The following is a 26,417-nucleotide window of genomic DNA, read 5'->3' on the forward strand; positions in this document are numbered from 1 at the left end:
GGAGATACTTGTAATACATAAAGCCTATAAAGGATTTATATACAGATTAAATAAAGAACTGTAAGTCAAGAAGAAAAGGACAAGCAGCCTATTAGGAAAAGGGATGATTCAAGTGCATCACACTTATTGTTTCTATTACTGTTACATTTGCTCTACCTCAGATCATCAGGCATTAGAGCTCAGAGGTTAGAGTTACTTTGGGGGTAGGGCCTCAGTGTATGAATTTAGGAGGAACACAGATGTTCGGTCCATGACAAACATCATTCCTCTTTAGAAAATGGTTCAGGATTCCACTGACACACTTGGAAATCCTGCTTGAGAATTCTAACTGGATTGTGGGGGCCAGTAGTCTATACTGCTCATCTGCTGAAATCATATTTGTTTTCACCTGGAGTATAATCTCCCCGGAACTCTGATCTCCTCCCATCATGTAGCTCAGTGATTATATCTGTAATCCCCTTTGTTTCAGGTATTAATATTTTCCATCTCTGTGTCACGCAGTTTTAAAATTATATTCATTTTATTTTCATCAAAGTCATTTTTGTTTTCTCACCAATTATATTCTCAAATGGATTTGTTTTTTTTCCTACGTGCATTTTGATCCTGTTTTATCCCCCAGGTCATAATAACTCTTTTGAAATGCTTGTAGTTCTCATATCGCAGTAGGAGAATGTTTAACTACATGTTTTTATTAGTGTAGACCCGTGTAGTTGAGGTGAGTTTGCCTTTTAAAATTGTTTACATAATAGTGACTGGTTTCTTTTATGTTTAGGTCTTCAACAAACTCATCAGGAGATATAAGTATTTGGAAAAAGCATTTGAGGATGAGATGAAAAAGGTAAGAATTCAAATGTAATATACTCTGTTTGCTAAAATGATGACATGAAGAGGGATGAAAATTTCGCTTTTATAGTGGTAGTCCAGAGTACCACAGACCTCTTTAAGCTTTTAGTAAATGCTAGTTGAGTGAAGAAATGAGTATGACAGATCATTAGCTAATAGCTGTAGAAAGAAATACATGATTAGCCTAGAATTTTTCCTTCATGTTTAATGTAAGCCAGCATGCTTTGTTCAAAGGAATATTTTTATAGAATATATAATTAGTTAAAGCTTATGAAAGAGCATAGCGCAGCAGCTATTAATCACTAAAATTCTTTAATTATAGAAGATGCTGTTTAGCAAAGGAGATAGAAGCATACCTTTGGAAATAGTATCTGGGTGTAAATCTCATTGGTTTTTCTCGTCTATAAAATAGCTGCAGTAAAAGTATAGACTTTATGTATGGTTGTTGTAGGGATAATTTCTATGAGCTGTAAGGTACTTAGCACAGTAATTGACCTCTAATAAATAGCCAAATAAGCAATAGCACCTTATTAAAGAAGCCCTCTTTTCAGAAATTGCAGTATGTTCCTTTCTAATTTGTAGCTCCTCTTTATTTATATATGGCAGTTACAGATTTGTATGCTGCTTTGCCATCATTTCTGATTTTAGACATCTGCCTAAATTATAAACCAAGGGAATAAAGAAACCATCTACTTTGTTACTTTGCAACATACAACTATATATGCATACAGATGTTCATCACAGTATTGAGACGTAACCTAAATTTTCATGGTGGGAGAGAGGTTAATTAAATCATGGTCTCTCTATACAGTGGGATAGCATGCAGTCAGTTAAAGCATGAGGCATAACCACATGAATTGATGAGAGGAAATGTCTGTGATAAATTGTTAAGTAAAAGAGCAACCATTTGGCCGAAGTTTAACCTTAGCAAGTTATTTAATTTCTTTGTGCCTCAGATTTCTTTGTTGAAAACGAGGATCAAGACTTTGTTAAATAGTCATATACACATAAAGTGTTCAGAGAACTTTCTGCTCCACTCAGCAAATTTGAGCTGTTATCAATGTATAGTTCAGTTAAAGCATGTGTATACATGTAGTTATTTATAAAGTGTAGGCATATAGAAGTACATTTAAGAATCTGAAAGGACACATCTCAAACTGTTAATAATGTTTACTCTAAGGAAATAGGGTTAAAGAGATTACTCACATTTTCATATTATTCTATGTTAGATTTATTCTACTAGCATGTATTACTTTTTTTTACCATGGAAAAACATTTGAATGGATTAAAGTGGTCCATTATTTGGCTAGATGCTTGGAAAATAAGAAGTGTGTCATTAAAATACAGGGATAGATATGACCAAAAAATGATATTAAAGCATTCAAATAAACATCTTACCACTTTGCCTAATAATATCAGTCATGTTTTCTTCTCCTAGTTCATTTGAATCTTGAGAACTTTCCACTTGATTCATTTGATGAATATGCTTTCAAGAATTATTTATTTTTCAGAGTATCCATTTTTTAAAAGAAAATTCTGCTGTAATACATGTAGTGTCTGGTTTTAATACCTGTTCGTATAATTGAGCAATATGGATATTAATTTTAAGAAAAGATAACTTTTGTACCATTTTGCTAATGTAATTGAGTTTTTGATGAATATGAGTATAGTAATGTTCTTAAATAGTGTTAATATTTTTATCTTGGCTGTTTTTCATTATTTATTTGAATCTTTCTTATTTTGACAATGAGAAAAAAGCCAGATTGATATAAAGTATCTAGTTTTGTCAGTTTTTTTCTTACCCCATTCCTGCTGCCCCCTGGAGCTTTAACCATTGATACCAATTTCCCTCACTCCCTCTTTTCTTGTGAGCTTAGAAAGTGACGTCTTTTAAATCATTGAGACTTTAAAAGGCATAAATGGGGAGTGAAATGGGCTAGTTTGATTCCAGTTCTGCCACTTACTCATCATATAAATATTTGGAGAGTCACATGACCTCTCTGTAATAATTCTGTAACTGTTGGGAATGGTACATTAATATAGCCCTATTCACTGCACAGAGTTAACAGAATTTCATTGGCCATAAAGCACTTAATAAGTCTGTATTTATGCCAGTGATTTTTTTTTCATCGGTGCAGGGTAATGAAAAAGTCTGCAGAGCCCCAGCTGATCACTGCAGAGCTCCAATGATTTTGGGCCCTGGGGACTCTCAGTAACATGCCTAAAGTCTGTTGAAACAGAGGAAAGTAGCCATGAAATACAAATACAGTACAGTCAGAGCACTAGGTGGAGGAGGGTTAGGAAAGAGGAGGGCATTCTACACGCCTGGACAGTCAGAACCCACAGTGGCAAGTGGGGTTTAGCCGCTTTGCTTGGCCTTCCCTCCCAAGTTTTCTGGGGTTGCGGCTCCGTCACTTCCTCTGCTGCTGGGATATGACGTTGGCAGTGTTGTGACCCAGAAGGACCCAGACAGCACTGTCACCCTCTCGTTACAATTGTTCTTTCCAACCCGCAGCAGTGGCCTTTTCTCCGTTCGTAACTTTTCTTTATCTTATACCCTCCATTACCTGATCACCAGGGTTGGTGGTAAAACTCTGTGATCTAAGAAATACCTAGTTTGAATCTCACCATTTTAAAAAGAGGCATCAAGAACCTTGAAAATCCTTTTTCACCCAGTCTTGTTTTAAAAAAGTATGCTGTGGGCTCAGAGAAGTATATGCTAGATGTCAAAGCTTATTGACTTCTTTTTTGTTATTGTCATTTATTTTTTGTTATAACCCAAAGAAAATAGATAGATGTATGATGGGGTGGGGGTGCAGTGGGGAGTGGGCCCTAAGGGAGCATGCAAAGAAATGAAACACATATGAAAGGCAATAGTGTATTCAGGAAACACTTGGTAATATTTACCCTTTGTCATATACAGTCAAATTTAACTTATTCATGTGACCTGTTTACACTGTTCTCTAAATGACTCTTTTCCTTCCCATGAATGTTATCTGTAGCTAAATTGTAAGTAAATTTAGGAGAAAGGAACAAGGCCTGCTGAAGTCCCTTTCTTTTTTTTTTTTTTTGAAGTCCCTTTCTATAGCATCCAGTTTATAATGGAACATATGTGTGTGTCTTCAATGAATAAGTGTGCTACCCATGAGCCATCTAGCCGTGGATGTGCATTGTTTGTTATTTTCCTACTTTAGTCCTTTGCTTTATAGACATGGTTTCTTTTGTTTGACCCACAGCTTCTCCTCTTCCTTAAAGCCTTTTCCGAAACCGAGCAGACAAAGTTGGCAATGCTGTCGGGGATCCTGCTGGGCAGTGGCACCCTGCCTGCCACCATCCTCACCAGTCTCTTCACTGACAGCTTGGTCAAAGAAGGTACGCGTGTTCATTTTCTCACCTGTCAGATGGGAAAAGAAAGCCAAAGATAAATACCAGTACCACTTCATGGTGTTCTCTAGGGCCATCCATGCTCCATGTAAGAGAGACTGTGTGTGTGTTCAAACAATAAAAGGATTGTATGTGTTTCTTGTAGGAATTTAAGAGAGAAATATGCACACCTATACAAAGACAATTAAAGAATAATAATAAACTAGAATTTTTGGCATAAGTCTCAGTGCCTAGGTCAAAGATCCTGAAATTGATCGGTTCTAAACTGTTACTCTCAACATAGATGCTTACTGACATATTTTGTTGGGACAGTGCTTCATTGTGCAGGACTCTTTATGGTTTGTGGGACATGTAGCCTTTTTTTGCCCCCAGAAACAGAATGCCAGCCTAAAACACTTGCTTTCATTTAGCAGAACAGCCAAAAATGGCCCTTCACATCCCTAAAGGCCCCCCAAACTGTTACTTCACTAGTTTGGGCAATTGTTCTGAACTGTTCCCCCTCAAGATCTTATGCTCCGATGTTCATTATGATCACATTTTTAAAGTATTCATTATGTCTGTTTTTAAAGTCCAGACGACTGCCTAAGAGTTTTGCTTTAATTTTAAGGCATTAAGAGTTTGATGGGCATACATACAATTACTTGGTTATAGAATAATACAGAAGTGGGCTTTTTTTTTTTTTTCTTGTAGGAGGATAATGATATTCAAGTTTTAAATGCAGTGTTAAACAAAGAGTTATTTTTTTTCTTAAAGAGAAATTAAAAGAGTTTTTGTGAAAACATCTGTTTCTTCTTAGAATTGGGTTTTACTCCTACAGATGTGAAGTCCCAGCCTCATTCATGCCTGCAGTGAAATGAGTTATAATTTTCTTATAACTGAGAAAAGAATAGTAAATCAAGAGTCAAATCATATTATTTAGAGATTCTCTATAGTTTTAGACTCTCTAATTGTTATTAATATATTGTTAAAATATTATAGCACTTTAAAATGTTTTCCTGAAGAGAATTCGTGATCCTTCATGTTTTATTTATGGTACTAGCCATTTTATACTAGGAGAAAAAGATAAAATGTAAACAGTAAATGTTAATTATATCAGATTTATCCCTAGCATTTCTAACAGAAAATAATTCTTTCTGGTTGTGTTAAAAACTTTAATGATGTAATTTCTTTTGAAATGTATTAAAAATTAAATTATTAGAAAGATAAATGGACAAATGTGATAGAGCAAATACAGCAAAATATTAACTGCTGCAGAATCAAGATGGTGAAGTACATGAGTATTTTTCAGTTTGTTCAGTTCTTCTGTAAGAAGTTCTTGAAATTTTTTATGGTAAAATGTTAGGGGTAGGAAAGAATACTTTTGCTATAGAAGTGACATAGGGCCTCTGTCACATGGTTTTTCCTAATACTCCACCATCTTTAGAAACTAAGTCTTAAACTTTTTCTTCCCAAATAGGAAAGGGTTATGAAATTATGCCTTTTCCCCAACTTCCCACCCAACAAATGGCTAAGGGGAATCATCCACTCTGCAGAATCTCAAGTATGAAGTTTCTCCAATCCTTCCACCAGGAGCCACTTTTATTGCAAAGTGATAGGTTTGAGCCTGATTATTTTTAGACTTCTAGTTTCAGGCATACTTTCTTTTACCTACAATGAGGATTACAAGATCCTTTTTAAATTTTTTAATCATAAGTTTATATTAAATTTTATATTGACTATGAAGTAATCATAATATTGAAAATCCAGGTCAACAAGTTGACAACATAAAATTCTCTAGCTCAAGTTTAGGCTGGAGGGGCTTAGTTTCTCTGCTATTCAAAAGAAAAACATTGGGTAAAACTGGTGTCTGTATTAGTTGAACTTGTTTACCTGAAAGTAACTGGAAGATAGGACATAAATTTCTGTGTCAGGGCATTTCTTTTTTTTTTTTACATTTTTTGCAAATTTGATTTACAATGTTGTATTAGTTTCAGGTGTATAGCAAAGTGATTCAGATATATATTCTTTTTCAGATTCTTTTCCCTTATAGGTTATTACAAAATATTGAGTATAGTTCCCTGTGCTATACAGTAGGTCCTTGTTGGTTATCTGGTTTATGTATAGTAGTAGATACATGTTAATCCCATAATTCCTAATTTAGTCCTCCCCCATTTAAGGGCATTTATTTCTTATGTAACAATATACATAAAAGTCAAACAGACTTCAGGGTGAACAGCAATATCATTCAGGACTCAAATTTTCCCCCCATTACTAATCATTACAGAAGGAGGGTCATGCCAGGGCTTAGAGTAATTAGAAGTCAGCTGGCCTGAGTAAGATGGGAATTTTCTTAGGAAAGGGGACTAGAGACTGTTTAGACCACCAACAATAGTGAAGCCTTCAATTCAGAAAAATCAGTTTAATATATCAACTACTCCTTAACTTTTCATTAAATAAATGCAACATTAATTTAGACATTTAGAGTGTTCACAGAAAAGCTGTCTATTAGTTATCTGATTACTTATATTTAGAAATAAATCCTATTATAAATGAGTATGTAATTAAGTGGATTCCTGATTAACATAGCAATTTTTAAAATCTCTTTAAAAATATCCAGAAAAGATTTCAGCTGAAAACAGAACTGACATTTTTATAGCTTAACTCATGAATATTTTAAAATGCTTTTTACAAAAAGTAAAACTGTAAAGTAAGTGATGCATGTTCATCTATAACTTTATTTATTTATACCTGTCACTACTGATGTTCTTTCACTGGCATCATTTATCGGCAGATTAGTTGACATGTTGACATTTCAGTTGTATGGCTCATGATTTATTTGTTGTACCTCAGGATAACTGTTATAAACATGGAATATTGGTAAACCGCAGAGTGAAATAGAGGCAAAACACTATAACATCCTTGGCTTTGAATATGGTTTTAACCAAGGTAAAAATAAACTTACAGTTAAAACAGGTTGGAATTCAGGAGTCCAAGTTTGAAAAGTACTATAACTTCTTTTTTTCCTTCTCATGAAAATATTCTCTTTTGAGTAATGAATAGCCTAGAGAGCTTTCCATGTTTCCTTTCTACCAAATCATGTCTCTAAGTTATTTAGTCATTTCAGGACACCTAATGGGAAGTGTTGCCTTATGCATTACCACAACCAGTTCTTCTTATAAAAGGTTTACTCTCTCTCTTTTATTTTTAACAGGCATTGCGGCCTCATTTGCTGTCAAACTTTTTAAAGCATGGATGGCAGAAAAGGATGCCAACTCTGTTACCTCCTCTTTGAGAAAAGCCAACTTAGACAAAAGGCTGCTTGTAAGTGTTATTTGGGCAAAGGGTTATATGTTTCATGCTTCTGCCATGGCTCTGTCAGTGTGTTCAATGTAATACACAAATGAAGTGATAGAAACTAATTCCAATTTAATCTTTGTTGCATGCATAAATGGAATGATAAAATTAAAGAGTCACAGGGAATATGGAGACTTTCAAATTTGGAAGTTTGTTGACATAGTGATAACATTTATCAGAATTACCTCTGTTGCAGCTAATAACTGTAGAAATTTAAAGTTTTAATATGAAATTTGAGGTCACATTGATCTCACCTAATTAGACATTTATGGGTATCTTGGGTCATAGTTGAATGACACTGATCTCAAATACAGGTTAGTTTGTTAACAAAATAAAAGTTTAAACAAGATTGCTTGTTTATACCAAGATTCCTTAGAAATGCTTAGATACCTCTGAAAGTGAACAAGTTAACTGTAGTTACTTCTGTATCTTTGTATTTTTCAAAGAAAATCAAGAAAAATATTTGCTCTCATAATTTCTATCTGCCCGCTATAATTTCTTTCTGCTAGAAGCCACAACTGTGACAGAGATTGCTCCAAGTGAAATTGCCTTTACAATTTTAGGACAAAGTCTAAAGTTGAAAGACATGCTTGCCATGTTCTCTTTACCTAGTTTCTTATCTGCTTTCTCTTCCAGCGTGTCCTACTGTGCAAGGGTATTGATCCATGGGATAAGTCTAAATCTGGCTCATTGTAAACTTTTGCATTTTCAATGACTTAAAATTCCTCTGTCTTTTGAAATTTACCTTAAAATAGCTCCCTTGGTGTGTTGGAAGTCTTTAGAACTTGATAAAGAAGAAAAATTGAGCTCTCGATTCTTGCTGATTTTTGCCACTGATAATACTTTTCATTTTAGCGTGTATTTATTAAGCGCCTGCTTTGGCCAGGTTCCAGCCTGGAAATTGTAGAGTCAGTAGAGACAGGATAGAAAAGTTTCCTGCCTTTGTGGAACCTACTGTCTCGCAATGTAGGGTGTATGGAAGTCACTGAGGACGAATGAATAGGTTGCTGCTGTTGGTGGAAGTTCATATGCCAGAGTGCATTCTCATCCCTGAGTCTGTAGCTGTGTCTTAGCTCATCGAGGCCCACTGAGATCTACATGCCCTTTCTTTCTGGGACCCACGGGGAAGCAACAGCTCCGACCAGAGCCATTCTGTCCCCATGTCAGAGGACAGGAATACAGGACACCGAAGTGAGCCCTTCTGGTGGTGTAGAAGCTCGCCTTCTTTGGCCAAAAGAAGTCAGTGAGAAGCCTGCCAGCAGGGTAGGAAGATTTAATCCACTCATGGGCTACTTCTCCACCTGTGAAGACAGATACAGCAAGGAGGGACTTCACTGAGCACTTGTTTAAAGGAGAGCTGGGGTCCTTGGCTAAGAGGAGACTCTGCCTTGGGCCCGCCAGTGTAATAAACTGCACTCCACTATCTGCATTGTCCTTCTGAGTGAGTTTGTTTCCCGGAAAGCGTGGCTATAACATTTGGTGCATTGGCCGGGAAACTCCTCACTTTGAGGAGACAGGCCTCATTTGAGGCCACCCCGAGGCTTTGTAGCTTGAATCTCCTAGAGGGGGGAAGGCGCCTCGCCCCTCTGGAAGGATTCTGCTTCTCAACGCCCGGACCTTTCACGTCAGCAGGTAGTGGATGGCAGCAGGGGAACTGAGCGCTAAAGAAAAAAAATAAAAAATAAATAAAGGAGAGCTGGGCGAATTATTATTAGGAAAAAACATACAATTGATTACTACTTAACACAGAAGACTCAGTTCTTTCTCTTTTTTTAACTTTTATTTTGTATTGAGATATAGCTAATTAACAATGTTATGATAGTTTAGGGTGAACAGCAGAGGAACTCAGCCATACTAAAACATGTTTCTGTTCTCCCCCAAACTCCCCTCCCATTCCAGCGGCCACATAACATTGAGCAGAGTTCCATGTGCTATACAAATAGGTCCTTGTTGGTTATCCATTTTATTTTTTTTAATACCAATTTGTTTTATTCATTCATCCTTACAACTTTATGCTTATTATCAGGTGTTTTACAAGGCACTGTATATGAGTGTGGGGTGGGGGGTAAAAGTGACCCTTTCTTTCCCATATTAAACTTTTGAAAAAGCTCTGCTCTTCTAACTTAAAGTATGGTTCCTTAAAGACACCAGTAAGCACAGCTTGGTTAACTTGATTAGGTTACTTCATTTTAAAAGTGTTTAATGTATTTCCTTTTTGAGAAACGCATATCATTTAATAGTTCCTACTAGGGTTCTTTGTCTACTTATATTTTGAGCGTGCAAAGCTTAGGCAGCAGTTTCTACCAGAAACTCCATGAGGACAGGGTGGCTATGTCTTAGACCGTGCCTACATGCTGTTTGCTGACTTATAAATGAGTGAGGAGCTAGAGTGTCAGTTCTGCCATCTAGGAGGAAATTTTTGTTTCACTAACCTGCTTAGCAAAATTCCCTCTGCGTTAGCACATTTGGGGGGAAAATAGCATATTCTCAAAGTTTAGCAATCACCTACTTCTGTAACACAGAAGCAAGAAAAATATATAGCAACTCCCAGAAGAGTGGAGATGGGAGATATCATTCTCCCATCAGTGGAAAAAGGAACAGTTATTAAGATATTGAGCTGAAGCTATTGAAGAAAGTCAAACAAGCAACCTTTGACTTTATGGGGCTTATAGTTTACTGCAGGGGAACAATAAACTGAATAATTAATTTAAATGTGTAGCATAGTAAAAAGTGAAAAGTGCTCTGAGAGGAAAACCAAGTAGGGGAACAGTGAGGTGTGTCTGTGTGGTGTGGGAAGGCCTCCCATAAGGTGACGTGTGTGAGGAAGCTAACTATCTAGATATATCCAGGAAGAGCATTTCAGGCAAAGCCTTTGAGGCATGGCATGTTGGGAACAGCAAAAGAGAGAATTTTAGTAGGAGCAGAAATGTGGAGATCAGCTCAGAATAATAATTTTCAAGATATTACGTGTCATTCATGAGGACTATGGTTATAGTTCATAAAAGTAAATTTAAAAAAATCACTTTTGATGATGTATTACTCTGAACATAACTTGCGGTCAGACTTTGCAGTCACATTCTTCCTAAATTGAATACAGAATGCTGGCACAAGTAATTATTGACTTTGGAGTCATGCATCCATGTCCTCAAATTTCTAGCTGCCTAATTAGCTGTCTAACCTTCTTGAGGTTCAGTTTATTTTTCTGTAAAACTTCTATTGTATACAATTATTAGCAAAATACCTCATATCTAGATTCATAGAAGAAACTAAAAATTAAGTTAGTTCCCTGCCCCCAACAAATTTAGAAGACCTCTTGACAAATATCAATGACAGAACTTCAGTCAGTTTTGAGATGTTTGCTTTAACATGAATGTATGTTTTAATGCTGTTCCCACCAACTCTGTTCTGACATTTTCAAACTCATGACTCAACTCAAGGCAGTTATGGGATGATGGTACAGAGAGTATTGAAATTTGAATCATGACAGAAACCATCTGGCTACATCCCTATACTTGGTGGCAAACTCATTACAGATCTTTCTTCAAAGATTCTTATTGAAGCCCATACAGCCATTGGCCAATATATATATATGCAAATCTAGCCATCATAAAAGTTTGGATCTATTTTGTAGACTCTTCAACGGTCTGAAAAATGTGAGAGCTTTGCAAACTGCCTTGCTTTCTTGGTTGAGTGTTGGGAGTCACACAGGATTAGAACATGACTAAGTGTTCCTAAGCCCCTGCCAAGCTGTATAAGGTGAAATGGAAATGAGTAAAAATGTAAGAGCAGCCATGGTGTGCTGCTGTTTTTAAAAATTTCCAACAGAATTATATAATGGATTGAAGAGCGGTGGGGCAGGTTTAGATTAGATCTCACCATGAACTTAATTTAGAGCCTCCATCATTAAGAGATACAGCAAAAATTCCCTGTAGCTCTGAGCTATTTTAGACTAATAGCAGCATTTTCTCAGAATGTGAATCGAGCTCTATGAGATGATAGTAGTCAATATTGGGTTTTTTTTAAACAGTATCTCAAATCATTTCAGCATTACTAAAACTGGTTTTTGTCTATTCACTCACAGTTAAGGAAACAGTATGATTGATAATTTCAGTTTTTCTTATCGGTTTAAAATAATCCCAGCCTTACTCAGTTATCACCTTATTTGTACTTAGTTTAGCAAACTTGCCTCAGTTTTTGCATATGCTACACTTCGATTAAAGTAAAAGAAGTAAATAGTAGTTCCAAATGAGGGAAACTGGTTTATATAAGTTGATTAACATTTTTTATTCTTTGTCAAATTGCATAATTTTGAAAGGTGTCTTAGCAAGTGCTCAAGAAATATGCCTTGAGATGTATTCTTTTGAAAAATCAATCCTTACTCTTTTCTTCATGAGACAGTCTAAGCGCTACTTTACTATGAAAACGTTGTTCTTTATGCTTGCTGAATGTGAATGGCTTATTGTATGACAGTCTCTCGTCTTTTATCTCTCAGGAACTCTTTCCAGTTAACAGACAGAGTGTGGATCATTTCGCTAAATACTTCACTGATGCAGGTCTGAAGGAGCTCTCCGACTTCCTCCGAGTCCAGCAGTCCCTGGGCACCAGGAAGGAGCTGCAGAAGGAACTCCAGGAGCGTCTTTCTCAGGAATGCCCGATCAAGGAGGTGAGGGCCATGGGCTCACTTCCCTGCAAAACCACGGGCGAGGGGCGTATCCTAGACTGTGCAGTACAAACTTTACCTCCCGTGAAGGAGACTGCCCCTCGTTCCTTGCTATGAACTTGAGGTCCTTTTCATACCATTTAAATGAGCTCAATATCAAAAACATCCTCCAGGATGTTCCAGAAAATAATGATTATTTCCACACAAAGGACTTATTTACCAGGTTGCTGTGCTTGTCAAAATATTTCATCTGCTTAATAGATTCACTGTCCACTGCTATCCACTAGCATTATACCTCAGTTTAAGGTGATTTTTCCCATTTTATTGCAGATTGTATAATATGGTTAAGTATTAGCTTAATGTATATAATATAGATTTCGATTTTAAGACAAAAAGGGGGCGGTTTTGCATTCACATCATGGATAAAGACCAGTTGGACCATTGACTTGCTGGCTCCCACTCACAATAACTCACAATATCTGCATAATGGAAATGCTATATTTTTGTATAGCTATAGTTCTTGTGGCTATGGCTGTATCTTTTTTTTTTTAAGTCATGCCTGAAGAAAACTTCCCATTTGAACTTTAAAAAAACTTCTATGTAATAATTCAAAAGCTGCATTAAGAGTCCTTTCCTTTTGCCACTTACTCTCAAGTCCCAAGCCCTCACCACCCTGCTTGCCTAGAGCCTTGCAAGGTACTGTGTATGGTTTAAAATTTGAGATTTCAAGATGGATTCTGACCAGCAGGTGGAGGTGTTGGTCCCAAGTCTCATAACATTAAGGTCAGCAATATATTCAGTAACCTTTATCCAAGCAAAAATCTTGAACATGATTTTCCATGGTGAAAAAAAGAAAAAAGCAAACTGTAACTAACACTGTGGTACTTCCTGGCATAGAGATGTTACATTTCTTTGCAGCTTCCCCCTGTCAGCTGGAGGACTGGGACTCCTCAGTTCCTTCTTTTCTTGAAGGCTGCTTTACCCACTGCAATCCAGCCTGGCAGGAAAGAAAGCAGTGTACTTTCATTTTAAAAAGGAAGCAAGAAAAGTAGTTGTACTGCTCACAGAGTGGTACAGAAGATTCATTATGGTTTTTAATTACTTATTAAGCCCTCCAGGTGGCGCTAGTGGTAAAGAATCCATCTGCCAATGCAGGAGACTTAAGAGATGCAAATTCAGTCTCTGGGTCGGGAAGATCCTGTGGAGAAGGAAATGGCAACTCACTGCAGTATTCTTGCCTGTAGAATCCCCATGAACAGAGAAGCCTGGTGGGCTACAGCCCATGGGTTCGCAAAGAGTCGGACACGACTGAGCGACTTAGCATTCGTGCATGCACTGAAGTCCTCAGCTCTACTTGGGATTTTATTTCAAAAGGAGAAAGATTTTTTCAAACAAGTTTAATATAAAATTTTACAATTTATTTACATGAGGCATGAGGATATTCAAAAGTGATAATTAAAGAATAAATTGTAGAGAATGCCTTGTACCAACCCAAGGCATTTTTTCATCAAGAGGTTTTAAGTTGAGGATTGGAGTAGACATTCACAGCTCTGTTGCTTTCTTCAAAGCCCAGAAAGTCAGACTGGCTTAAATAATCCTTGTCCTGCTGGACTCAACAGGGGTCCTGCCTGTAAAAGACTAACCCTGAGAAACCGAGATTCGCTGTTATTTTCTATTACCCAGCAGCTCCTGGCCAGAGCTAAGCCTATTAATTAGGAGACTAAAAATAAATCCTCTCTGAGAACAAACCATTGTGTTCTCCTGTGCCTTGGAACTCGAGAGCATATGCCAGGAAGGGAGGAACTGAGCAGAGTATTTGTCTGCCTCCAACCTTTTACTGACTAAGCAGGAGAGAGGGGGATCTCCCCACCTGCCTGTTCCTCTTTTGACTCTTTTCTTCGTGAAATGTAGGTGGTTCTCTATGTTAAAGAAGAAATGAAAAGGAATGATCTTCCAGAAACGGCAGTGATTGGACTTCTGTGGACCTGTATAATGAACGCTGTGGAATGGAACAAGAAGGAGGAGCTCGTGGCGGAGCAGGCCCTCAAACACCTGAAGGTACAGGGTCCCAGCAAGGCTGTCTTGGCCGCCCGCCAGCTGCAGCTTCAACAGTGTGACAGGCGGGTTCTAAGCATAATGCTCCCAGGTTCAGTCCAAACATATATTTCCTGATGTTTTTCCTGTCAAATATGCCACCGCCTGAAATGTTTGAGATGTAAGGGCTTGTGAAATACCTGAGGGTAAGTTCTTACTAAAAACAACATCAGAAAATCCACAGAATAGTCATATATTCAGTATTAGTTAAAGAGAAATATAGTCTGTTAGTTTTCCTTCTGCCTCACAAAAATTCTTAAGGAGTTTTTTAAGTAAGCTACAAATTGACATTAGAATTTGAAAAGTGAGTGGTGGAAGAAACCAACTGATTGTATAAATTGTATATTTTTGTACAGGGATACATACGTGTTTACCTTTATCATCCTCTCCCTGTAAAACTATTAAGAAATGTAGAAGACTTAGAACCTGCCTTCAGAGTTTACACTTGAATTGGGAAGCGAACACCTACGTAGTATACACTCGGCAGGATGTAAATCAGATAGCTCTTCAATATTTAGAACAGAGCAGTGGGTAGCCTATGCAGGGAAGGATCAAAGGAGGAGTTTGTGTTGAGCTCAGTAACTCTTAGAGAAAATAATAGCCAAACATCAACAACTAGGGGCTTCCCTGATGGCTCAGAGGGTAAAGAATCTGCCTGCAATGCGGGAGACCTGGATTTGATCCTTGGTTTGGGAAGATCCTCTGGAGAAGGGAATGGCAACCCACTTCAGTATTCTTGCCTGGAGAATTCTATGGACCGGGGAGCCCAGCGGGCCACGATCAATGGGGTCACGAGAGACTGACACACACATCAAGAACTAGAAGCCAAGGTCATTTAAGACAAGAGGAGCAATCTGAACAAAACCATAAAGATGTTCTGTGAGGGGATCTTCCAGTGGCAGAGCCATCCTCCAGGAGTGGAGGAATCAGAGCAGTCCTGGGAGCCTTCAGAACCTAGGCTCTCCGTCTCATTTTCACAATATCCATTAGACAAACACAGTAACATAGCAATTGTCTCTGATGGAGTCAGGAGTTCCTATTTGGTCCCTTTTAGCGGGTACAATGAGAGAAATCTGATATGGTGCAGGAGTAAAAAATTCATTTTGGTTGGACACAATATTATAATAAGATAATCCTCAAAGCGGAAGTTTTCTAAGCACATCTCCAGGTGACCGCGGTGCTTCAAGTGGCATCAGCCCCGCACCTCCCACAAGAGTGAACGGTCTTCCTCCCCTCTCCTGTTCCAGCAATACGCTCCACTCCTGGCTGTGTTCAGCTCCCAAGGCCAGTCAGAGCTAATCCTTCTGCAGAAGGTTCAGGAATACTGTTACGACAACATCCATTTCATGAAAGCCTTTCAGAAGATTGTGGTTCTCTTTTACAAAGGTATGTATCTGGGTTGTTCTGCCACTGTGTTCCCGTGCTTTGTTGAAGCTCTTTTTGGGCCAGAGTAAGGGGTGATGCAGAGGGGGTCATGGGTTTCTGCTCATCTCTGAATTCTAGTGAGGCAGCCGCATTATGTGGAGAGAAAAGGTATTAATACAAACCCCATAGACGCCTGTGGCCCCAGGTCCCAGTCTGATTAGGCCCCTGTGCACTTCTCATTGATGGAAATGGCTAGAAGACTGGTGATGAACTTCTGATTTTGGGAGATGTTGGGGAGGATGGTGAAAAAGACTGTAATTACTAAAAAGAAGGTATGTGTTTCAATTGTAAGGATTGGTTCTAACAACAGTGATCACCAGAAGCATGTTCAAACCTTTTCAGATACCATCAAGCTGGCTCTAAATTAGTTTTAAACTTTGTGTTTTAGTTATTTGGCTCACCCAGTCTCCTGTTTGGCCAGGAAATGACTATTTTTAGATTTTCACATTTACTGTCTGTTCTTTGTGTTTATAGGATTAGGTTGCCATGACAACTGGTACTGCCAGTTTATTAAAAAATGAATGCTCTAGGGTTTTAACTGATCTCAATCTCCATACCTATAGTATATTTTTAAAAAATGATCCTAGACTATTCTTTGGTCTAGCTTTGTGTAGTTTTATGGGGAGGGGGGAAGGAGCACTTATACAATGATACATTTTGAACATGGTGAAATGTTTATTAGAAATTACTGCTATCTTAAATGGCATAACACAGAAGAAAACTAAAATATAAATTAATGGCCTTCCCTGGTGGCTCAGACAGTAAAGAATCCGCCGGCAATGCAGTAAACCCGGGTTCGATCCCTGGGTCCGGTAGATCCTGTGGAGAAGGGAATGGCAACCCACTCCAGTTTTCTTGCCTGGAGAATTCCATGGATAGAGGAGCCTGGCAGGCTACAGTCACTTTCTAAAATAAATTTCTTTCTTCTTTTCTTCCTAAAGCTAAGTACTGTATTCTCAGCATGTAGGTCTGAAAAATATAAAACTATCTCCTCAAGTACCGTTAGTATCTCTATTATGGCTTTTATTGTTTGCAGATATTTCTTAGGTTAAATTCTGTTCCTCACACACATTTTTCTAAAAGAAGTTTCTTATTCTAAAAGATAATATTGACCTTCTCACATATGGTCCCAGCTTTCTTACGGTAAATTATGTTTGACTCGTGTCCCTATATGACACTGCTCATAAAAAGTACTGAATTTAATAAGTTTCAAGTGACATAGTCTTCAACTTAAATATTTGAATAACTGACATCACCCAATGCAGTTGTCATAACACTCTTAGGATATTGTCTCTTTGACCCTCATGAAAACCCAAATTTTGAATTGAAATTCTATGCATTGAGACCTGTTTAGATTTTGCATGCATTATTATGCATGTACTGAATGCAAACTAGCTGCCAAGTCTTATGTTAAATGCTGGAAATGAGATGAACAAAATAGTCCCTGTCTGCCTGGATTTCAGAGAATAGAAGAAAACCCAAAATTATAATCACAGTGTGTGTGTGTGTTCAGCCACTTGGTCGTGTCTGATTCTTTGCGACGCCATGGACTGTAGCCTGGCAGGCTCCACTGCCTATGGTGTTTTCCAGGCAAGAATACTGCACTGGGTTGCCATTTCCCTCTCCTGTAATCACCATATCAGTGGCTAAAATAAGGCTGGTACCAATAAATAATGATGAGAAGTGGACGGATGTCAGCAGAGGGGCCCCTAACTCAGAGCTGAAGCTAAGTTGGTGAAGGAAAAGGGAAGGCTCTCAAGGGACCAGAGTTTTTTCCCCAGAGGTGATGAAGAAGTTGACCACGTAGAAGGGAGAGAAACGCACTGTAATATGAGGGGCCTTAGTGCAATTGTGGAATGTCTCCTTTCTTACTGCACTTTTACTGATCCTCTGTGTTCCTAGTAGGTATTTGGGAGAGATCCCAACACTTTGTCATCTCCATCTCCCGGTTATAATGAACTCCTCTCTCTACTTTTCCTTAGTGGAAAACACAAGTTCTCTCTCTCCTACATTTGTCAAGGAACTCCTTCCATTTGTGATTAGATTTTTTCCTGCACAACAGTTAACTTTCTTTTTGATATTCACACTTTGCCTCAAAGTCTCCCTGTGTCATTGTTTCTGTCCCTTCTTTATTATTTATTTCCCTAGAAATTTGGTCTTGCTACAGGTGTTTATTATTAAATTCTTCAAAGAGCTCAGCTCTGCACAAAGTTGGTCTGATTTTTCAGTGGATGATATATCTGGTAAGTTTTACCGGTCATGTACAGTGCTTTTCACAAGCACAGTCACCGACAAGGATTCTAGGACTTGCATGGTCTCTTTTGGCCTCTGTGGGGCAATCAAACGCAGGAGTGAGCTCGCACCCTTCATAAGGAAGACAGGAGACAGAGTGTCACTAAGCTAGACTTTGTCACCTTAGCAACCTATACATTGTATCATAACATTCATTATGGTGAGAAGAAAAAATAGAATTTCCCTTTACATGTTTAGTTCTCTATTTTATTTTATACCATTAACAATAGTAGTTGTTAGTACATGCATATAGTTTATAAACCAAAAAATATGCATATATTGGGAATGTATGTGCTCCAAATTGTCATACTGATAGGAGAACATGATGAAAACAGTTTGGAAATTACTAGTATAAATCACAGCCATCTTAAGGATGTCATAAAAACAAATTCTATAAAAGGGACTTTTAAAATTCATGTTTGAGATAATTAGTGTTCCTGGAAATTTTCTGCAAAGCGTTCTTACCCAGTAACAAATCACTTCCTCGAGTTGTGAACCATCTTCTTTCGGCTATGAAAACTGGGCTTTGATGCCCAGAGGTAGGAAAGTTGTTTCATTATTGGGAGTGGAGAGTGCAGAGCTGGAAACACGAGAAACTAAAAGACTAGAAGCTAAGAGTAATTCCTTAGGACTCCTGATTATAATTTCTAAGTCTAGTCCTTATAAGTGAATAAACCCAGATTTCTGTCTTCCTTTGCAAAACGTAGTGTATTTAATGATCAAAATAAAAAATAAAACACACTTTTATATTTTCTAAAACCAATCATGTGCGTTTTTAGTCAATTTAATCTCTTCAATTGAATCTGAGAGCCAGTTATTAATTTTAAAAAACAAGGCTTTTGTTATGAAAAGATCAGTGATGTTATGAATGAAAACAATATCAAATCATTTCTCTTGTTTTTATAAGTTAAAGGTATATTTTAACTACAAAAACATCATTAGAATGATTTATCAGCATTTGTAATGGATTGGGCAGGCATTGGGGATAATAATAAATCCTTTTTATATGTTTTCCATTTCATTTCACATTCCAAAATCCCAAAAGACAACCCATTAGAACATTGGCAAAGTATGTAGGCTATTGTTTCCACATTCCCCTTTCTATTCTTAACATTCTAAATTAATGATAACTTGAGGGTATCAAGGTATATTTGTGGAATTTAGATTTTTAGGTAGTAGATAGTTAATAGATAACACTTTTTCTTAAAAACCTGTAGGAAGTCTAACACGTCTTTCTCTCTGAATAGTGTACAAGGAAACCATTGCTCATGTGATTTAGATATTGTGGGAAAATAAATTTAGGACAGCGATAGAGTGATGTAGAACTTTGGATCCTATGTATATTGGTCCCATGGTATACCCAGGAAGCTCGTCTTTATATTTAATCATTAACATTATCATTATTGCATTCTATCTACAATATATATTTTTTTCATTTGCCCTTTTTTTCTCCTAAAGTAAATCGCCTTAAAAGACCAGTCATTTGAGGTCACTGCTTAATCAAGATGTGTTTGAAACTGGCAGGACAAAGGGTATTCTGAAATGTTGAAATTGCTGATTCATTGGCAGAATTACAAAATAACCCAGTTTCCTCCCAGCAAATTAGCACTGTAAGATTTCCAAGTCCCAGTCCCACCATCATCACTAAAGTACTGATGATCCTATCTATTGGGCTTCCCCAGTGGCTCAGAAGTAAAGATCCCACCTGCCAATGTAGGAGACAAGGGTTCCATCCCTGGGTCAGGAAGGTCCCCTGGAGAAGGGAATGGCAACCCACTGCAGAATTGTTGCCTGGGAAATCCCAGGAACAGAAGAGCCTGGAGGGCTACAGTCTATGGGGTCACAAAAGAGTTGGACACAACTGAGCAACTAAACAACATCACCGCCCTAACTACTAACATACACGGGCCACTGTGCTATGTGGGAACAAGCTTGGTTCTTGTCTTCCGGTAAGTTTCTATATGAGTTTCTTTATAACAGAGTTTTAATATTTGAAGTGATTGCTTTCTATTAAACTCTTAAGACATGAACTTGCTTTAAAACATGATATGTATGTAATAACTTTGAGATGTTTGATTTGAAATTGCAGCTGATGTGCTGAGTGAAGAAGCGATATTGAAGTGGTACAAAGAAGCACATGTTGCCAAAGGCAAAAGTGTTTTCCTTGACCAGATGAAGAAATTTGTGGAATGGTTACAAAACGCAGAAGAAGGTATGATTGTATTTAACAACGTGGTGGCCATTTAGCAGATCCTTTCTCACTGTAATTCAAAATAGCTCCTCCCTCCACAGATTTTTTTGTGTTTTTTGGCTTTGTAAAACTGAAGTTCTGAGCCTTCATTTCTAAATGAAGGCAATGAAAATATCTGCATGATATACAAAACAAAATCTCTTAAATTATCCCTAGTGGAGGACAAAGAAGAAGAAATAATCAGATGTGAAAGGAAAAAAATAATTACATTTATGGGATTTTATCAATTTTTTATAGCGCCTTTACTGGTTGACTGGTGCTTAAAATGGGAATACAAGTTGGAAGAGCAATAATGATGAGACTTAATCCAACTAGGCATGAGAAGTTGATGATCCAGAAACATACAAGTAGTTATCGTCACCAATAATATTTCTGAGTATGTTGCCTTTTTAGAAAGTCAATTTCATTTAAAAATCGAAAAGGAGAAAAGTTGGCTGTCTGCCCTGTGACTCTATCTTAGTCAATGGTCACCCAGGCAAAAATGTCTTTTTTTAGGGGATAGGGAGATAAGAGTAGAAACTTTCCTGACCTTGTTTAACAGTCTCAGAAGAAACGACCTGACTTTTCTCTTTCTTCTCTCGTAGAATCTGAATCTGAAGGTGAAGAGAATTAGGTGGCTCAAGAAGCACAATACCTAGGTCACCACACAACACTTTTATTGGGAATGCTGAGCCATTTGAGAAGAGAAACTTGGCTTCCGTTTTTCACAAAGGAAAAAAAAAAATAGGATAGGCTTCCCTTTTGCCGAGGGGGAAATGGTTTTTTGTTTTGTTTTGTTTTTAAATGGAGCCCTGAGGCATCAGCGATTATACTTGGGACTCTACCTCTCACTCACTATTCGCTAACTTAAAGCCATTCAGCAGGGAGTCCAGTATCTGAGGCGAAATACTCCACAGACTCCTCTTTTTTTAGCTGTATTTTTCAGGTACTGTGTGGTGAACGCCCCACTGGTGTCTGTTACAGGGCCACTTTGGTAGTTGTGTATCTGCTCGTGTATGTGATTTGACAAACCAGTTTTTTAAAATAAATGGCTTTTTAAAAATCTGGGCTTATATTTTCAACGCTTTTATTTCTTTACTATCCTGACCTCTTGTACAGATGACATTTCAGTGTCAGGATTTCTTTCTCATCCAAAATGCTGAATGGTTCTTGTCGATAAAAAGCACTTCTACTCCTTGTATCTTTGGCAAATATATTTCACTGACCTTTGTAGTGTAATAGAAATCCACCCGAAAGTATAGACACACTAGCACCAATACCATAAATTGACAATAATAATATTATCTGTGTGCGAGGATGTCATTTTCATTATGCAGGAAATAATAAAGACAAGAATGACTGTACCCAAGAATGATTAGAAGTCACAGGATAAAGAGCTTTACAGCCCCTTGAAGTGACTGGCATACCCCAGGGGGCGCTTATATATTCTTTCCTAAAATTGTTCTCCTGGGAAATGCCCCTCTTTCATTCTGGTTTTTCCTTTCAGCCTGCATCTTATTTCTTCCAGTCTATTAATTCATGGCAAGCCTCCATCTGCCTCTCCTTCTGCTTATCTAAAAATAAGTATTATGAAGTTAAATGGTATTCACGTCATAGAGTGCATAGTCAATGTATTTATTTGACATGAAAAAATGAATAATTTTTATTGAAAACAAACTTGGCAAACTAATTTGACGAGTACTGACTGCCAATTAGTATACATGGCAGGCACACTCCGCAAATTAAATCTGCATCTCTGATGTTTGGACAGATATATTTAAAGATTAAAATATTGAAAATTACATTCAATTTGTAATAACAATTTTATATGTCAAATTTTATATATTTTAGATTTAAGTTTAAATCAGCATGTTCCCTGTCATTTTAGGGATCTTGAGTAAGATGTGTGAAGAAGCTATTTGACTTTGCCCCACTATTTCCAAAGTATCCACCTGAGACCTACTGTCCTAGGTCTTAGTGACCAAATTAGTGACCAAGATGGAACTAAAAGTCCCATTATTGAGTTCCACACCTATGCCGTTTTGCCCCTATTTTCTGCTGTCAAATTATAATGAAATGTATGTTTCTACAGTTCAATCAGAAGATTTTTTCAAGAAGGTTCAGTAGCACTTCTACTGAGCAAACATCCGGGAAGTCAGTTTTCTAATGTATAAATGACGTAATGTCTTCTAGCACATAATGTTTTTTCCAAACAGAGCTTAAGATAGTGATTTTCAGGTAAGTAATCATGGGTGAGGGGCTTCCCAAGTGTCTCAGCAGTCAGGAAGCTGACTGCAATGCTGGCGACGCCAGAGGTGGTTCGATCCCTGGGTCAGGAAGATCCCCTGGAGAAGGAAATGGCAACCCACTCCAGTATTCTTGCCTGGAAAATCCCGCGGACAGAGGGACACGATGGGCTACAGTCCATGGGTTCAAAAAGAGTCGGACACGACCGACGTGACTGAGCAGCCATGCCCAGTCATGGGGAGAGGAAGGATGCCTATCAGCAAAAACCTAGGGAAGCCTCAAACCAAAGCCCTTTCTTTCTCTGAAAGACAAGTGTCTCTTTTACTTCTTAAAAATAAAACTTGTCCTAATTGTAAAACTCATTGCATTAGTTATCTATTGCTACACATCAGATTATCCCCTCATTTAGCAACTTTAAACAACAGACATTTATCGGCTCAGTGTGATTTGGATCCATGAGCAGCTCGGCAGGTTGGCTTCCAGCTTGGCCTCTCCTGAGGTTGCAGTCAGGCTGTTGGTGGGGTGTGCAGCCCTCTGAAGGCAGCATTGCTTCCAAGCTGACTGTGGTGTTAAGATCAGGCCGCTCAAGATGCCTGCTCTTTTGCTCTGTCTACATTAGCAGTTCCCCAACCACTTTGGAACTAGAGACCAGTTTCCTGGAAGACAGTTTTTCCACAGACAGGGGGCAAGGGTGGGGCTTCAGCATGATTCAAGTGGGTTACATTTATTGAGCTCATTGAGCAGGAAGCAGAGCTCAGGCAGTAACCTGAGCAATAGCATGTGGCTGTAAAGACGAAGCTTCTCTTGCTTGCTGGCCTCCCACCTCCTACCGTGTGGCCAGGTCCAGATTGGGGAAAAGGAAGTGAAAGTGTTAGTGGCTCAGTCGTGTCCCACTCTTGGCAACCCCATGGACTATAGCCCGCCAGGCCTCTCTGTGCATGGGATTCTCCAGGCAAGGATACTGGAGTGGGTTGCCATGCCCTCCAGGAGATCTGCCCAACCCAGGGATCAAACCTGGGTCCCAGATTCTTTATGTCTGAGCCACCCCCAGGGAACGCCTGCTCAGTAAGTCCCTGCCTCCCACGTGCCCTCATCACATGACACCTTCTGTCTTAGTCTAGCCAGTAAATGCCTCCTTGCTCCAGGCCGCAGGGGCTGATTGTTCTAATCATTAGATCAGACCCCTCTACTCCCACGGTTTAAAAGGGGCGGCCTTTCTGCTGGTTCCCCTGGTAACTGATGCGCACACCTGGCGTCAATTCCCTTGGAACTGGTACCCTCCCTTTGCCCCTGGTCCCAAAGACTGCCGCGTCTTGCCCTGGTGTCTTTGCTGCTGTCTACCGACACGGTGGGGTCTTGCTCCAGGATCCTGCTTCAGACAAAGAAGCTCCCCCATCCGTTAGAACATTCATGTCCCTGTTGCTGCCTTGGAGCCCTTTGTTCAGTCCTGAGGCTGGGTGAGTGTGGGGCTGTAGGCCTGGGGGTGCAGCCCCAAAGCAGGGGTTGGACCTCAGCTCCTTGTTGACTCGCGTCCCTTAACCACAGGTCCTCTACTGAGGTTGCCTGGGAGTCTTCACGGCGTAACCCCTGGCTTTCCCCAGAATGAGTGGTGTGAGAAAGGCAGCCCTGGAAGGAAGCTGGCTTTGATAACTAAGTATTTGAAGTGACCTGCCATAGTCACGGTTCTGCTGGTGGCACAGGCCAACTCGGGTACAGTGTGGAAGGGGCCCACAGGAGGTGTGGCTTCCAGACAGTGGGGAGGTCGAGGGCGCTCTTGGAGGCTGGTGACCGCAGTAGGATGTCTCTATTAATACATTCTAAAATAGTTTCTAGTTAGGTGAAAACTGTATGTAAACAGAGTTTTTAATCTGAATAGATTAAAACTAATGTTAATGAAAGCACTAAAAGACAATGTGGGAAATATCCTTTTTATAACATGTGTTTATTTGGCTGCCTTGGGTCTTCACTGGGGCCTGTGGGATCTTTCCATGTGGCGAGCGGTTTCCAGAGCACAGGCTGCCGTGGCAGTGCAGTGGCTTTTTACAAATATGGCTTTGCTTAATTCTTTAAAAACTTAAGTCTATTCTGTACCATTTTTATCCTGCTCTTTATTAAGTAGTGTTTGACACCATTTTGCCACGTCAATAACTATCCTTCAAGTGCATGATTTTAAAATATATATAATTATCCTTGGTATGGATGGAGCATAATATAATGCTCTTTATGTTCAATGTAAGTTCAATTACTACTGTTTATGTTCAAGACATCTTTAAATGTTTTGCTTTTAAAAATAACCATTTAAAATATTCTGACATAAGGTTTTGTTCATCTATGGTTATTCAGAAAAAAATAGAAATGGAATATGGGTCAAGGGATTTGAATACTTTTAACACAATGGAGTCTTACTTTTGAATTTGCGTTTTAAAAAATCTTTATTTGACTGTACCAGGTCATAGTTGTAGCACACAGAATCTTTAGTTGCAGCATGTGGGATATAGTTCTGTCACCAGGGATTAAACCTGGGTGCCCTGCATTGGCAATACAGAGAATATTTTTTTAAGCCAAGAAAAGCAGCTGTCTGGAAATCCATCAGGTCCAACATGGCTATAGGCAATTATTTCTTTACACTAAGTTTTTCTGAAAAATTACTAACTTCAAGGTTCCTCTTGATAGATGCCTTTACACCTCCATGGGATTAAAATATTTCTTCCAGGAAAAACAACTTTTTAGAGCTAATCTTTGCATCCTTAAACACCTTGTTCTGTGTGTGTGTTTCAACTGTATATTTACATATAAGAAAGGAAAATGCAGTCTGTGGACTGAATAGAAGCTAAGCACACCTGTGTGAGCAGTGCTCCAGTGAAGACCATGAACATGAGCACAGTCCTAGGGGACGCCCCCTGCCAGCCTCCGCCTCTCCCTCCTCTAGGTAGATCGTCATCCTGAGTTCTGACAGCATAGGTTCACTTCCCCTGTGTTTGAAGTGACTGCATATAGTATCGGTTCACTTAGGCCTTCTTTTGTTCAACTTTACCTAGTTTTGTTGTCAGTTTCTATGTTGAGTTCTTTTCTGGTATGTGATTAAGTGGACCCTGTCAATCTACAGACAATAATACCCAGCTTTTTCAGCAAAAACATAAGAAACATAAGGACACTATTTTTTACTGAGCCAAAATGTTGCCCTGTTTTCTTTTAGCACAGAAAAGAATTCCTAGGTGCATTTCTGCTCATCAGAGATCGTTTTGGAAATTGCATGTATTTCCTTATAGTAGTCATTACAAAAAAAGAAAACTATGCCTGCCTTCTCTGAAGGACTAGTTGCATTTTATATTGGCAGGATAGATTTTTTAATGACATCATAGATTCCTGTGACCAGGAATTGGGTGTCTTTGCACCCATATTTTGGCTTTTCCTTCTGTGTAAATAGAGTAGAGAAATGAATTTGGAATTGGTTGGTTTGAGCCTGGAGGCACCATTCTGTCATTAATTAATTGATTAGCTTAAATAGTAAGTCACTTATTCAGTTGCTAAGTCATGTCCAACTCTTTGTGACCCCATGAACTGCAACACGCCAGGCTTCCCTGTCCTTCACTATCTCCCCGAGTTTGCTCAACTCTTGCTATTTACATTGCTTAATTGTAAAATAAAGGCTTGTACGAGATCAGTCCTTAAACTGGGCCCTCACAGTTCACAACATCCAAAGTGAAAAGTAAGACTGTTTTCATCAGATGCTCAGATTCTTAGGTCTGTGACCTGAAAATGGTAAAATATAACTAGGCTAGATTGTGGGTTCTTAAATCTCAGCATGCATCAGGGGCACCCAAATGACTGAAAACTGCTGACCTCGCCTCCCGGCTCCACTGAGTTTCTGACTCAGTAGGTGTGGCGCAAGGTCTGAGGACAACTTCT

General features: G+C 38.6%; 1 protein-coding gene across 2 annotated transcripts in view; it reads left to right on the top strand.

Moving 5' to 3' along the window:
• Positions 1–21,324, top strand: part of BZW2 (basic leucine zipper and W2 domains 2) — a 56,253-nt gene extending 34,929 nt beyond the window's left edge. For both annotated transcript variants that reach the window (XM_043462772.1, XM_043462773.1), the window contains exons 5-12: positions 773–838; positions 4,080–4,215; positions 7,418–7,527; positions 12,053–12,223; positions 14,132–14,278; positions 15,562–15,700; positions 20,121–20,243; positions 20,867–21,324. In XM_043462772.1, coding sequence (XP_043318707.1) covers positions 773–838; positions 4,080–4,215; positions 7,418–7,527; positions 12,053–12,223; positions 14,132–14,278; positions 15,562–15,700; positions 20,121–20,243; positions 20,867–20,895 — 921 coding nt within the window. In that variant the 3' untranslated portion in view covers positions 20,896–21,324. The remainder of the gene's footprint in view (positions 1–772; positions 839–4,079; positions 4,216–7,417; positions 7,528–12,052; positions 12,224–14,131; positions 14,279–15,561; positions 15,701–20,120; positions 20,244–20,866) is intronic.
• Positions 21,325–26,417: the final 5,093 nt, after the last annotated feature.

This window comes from Cervus canadensis, chromosome 3 (genome assembly GCF_019320065.1).
Source record: "Cervus canadensis isolate Bull #8, Minnesota chromosome 3, ASM1932006v1, whole genome shotgun sequence".
Classification (NCBI taxonomy): domain Eukaryota; kingdom Metazoa; phylum Chordata; class Mammalia; order Artiodactyla; family Cervidae; genus Cervus; species Cervus canadensis.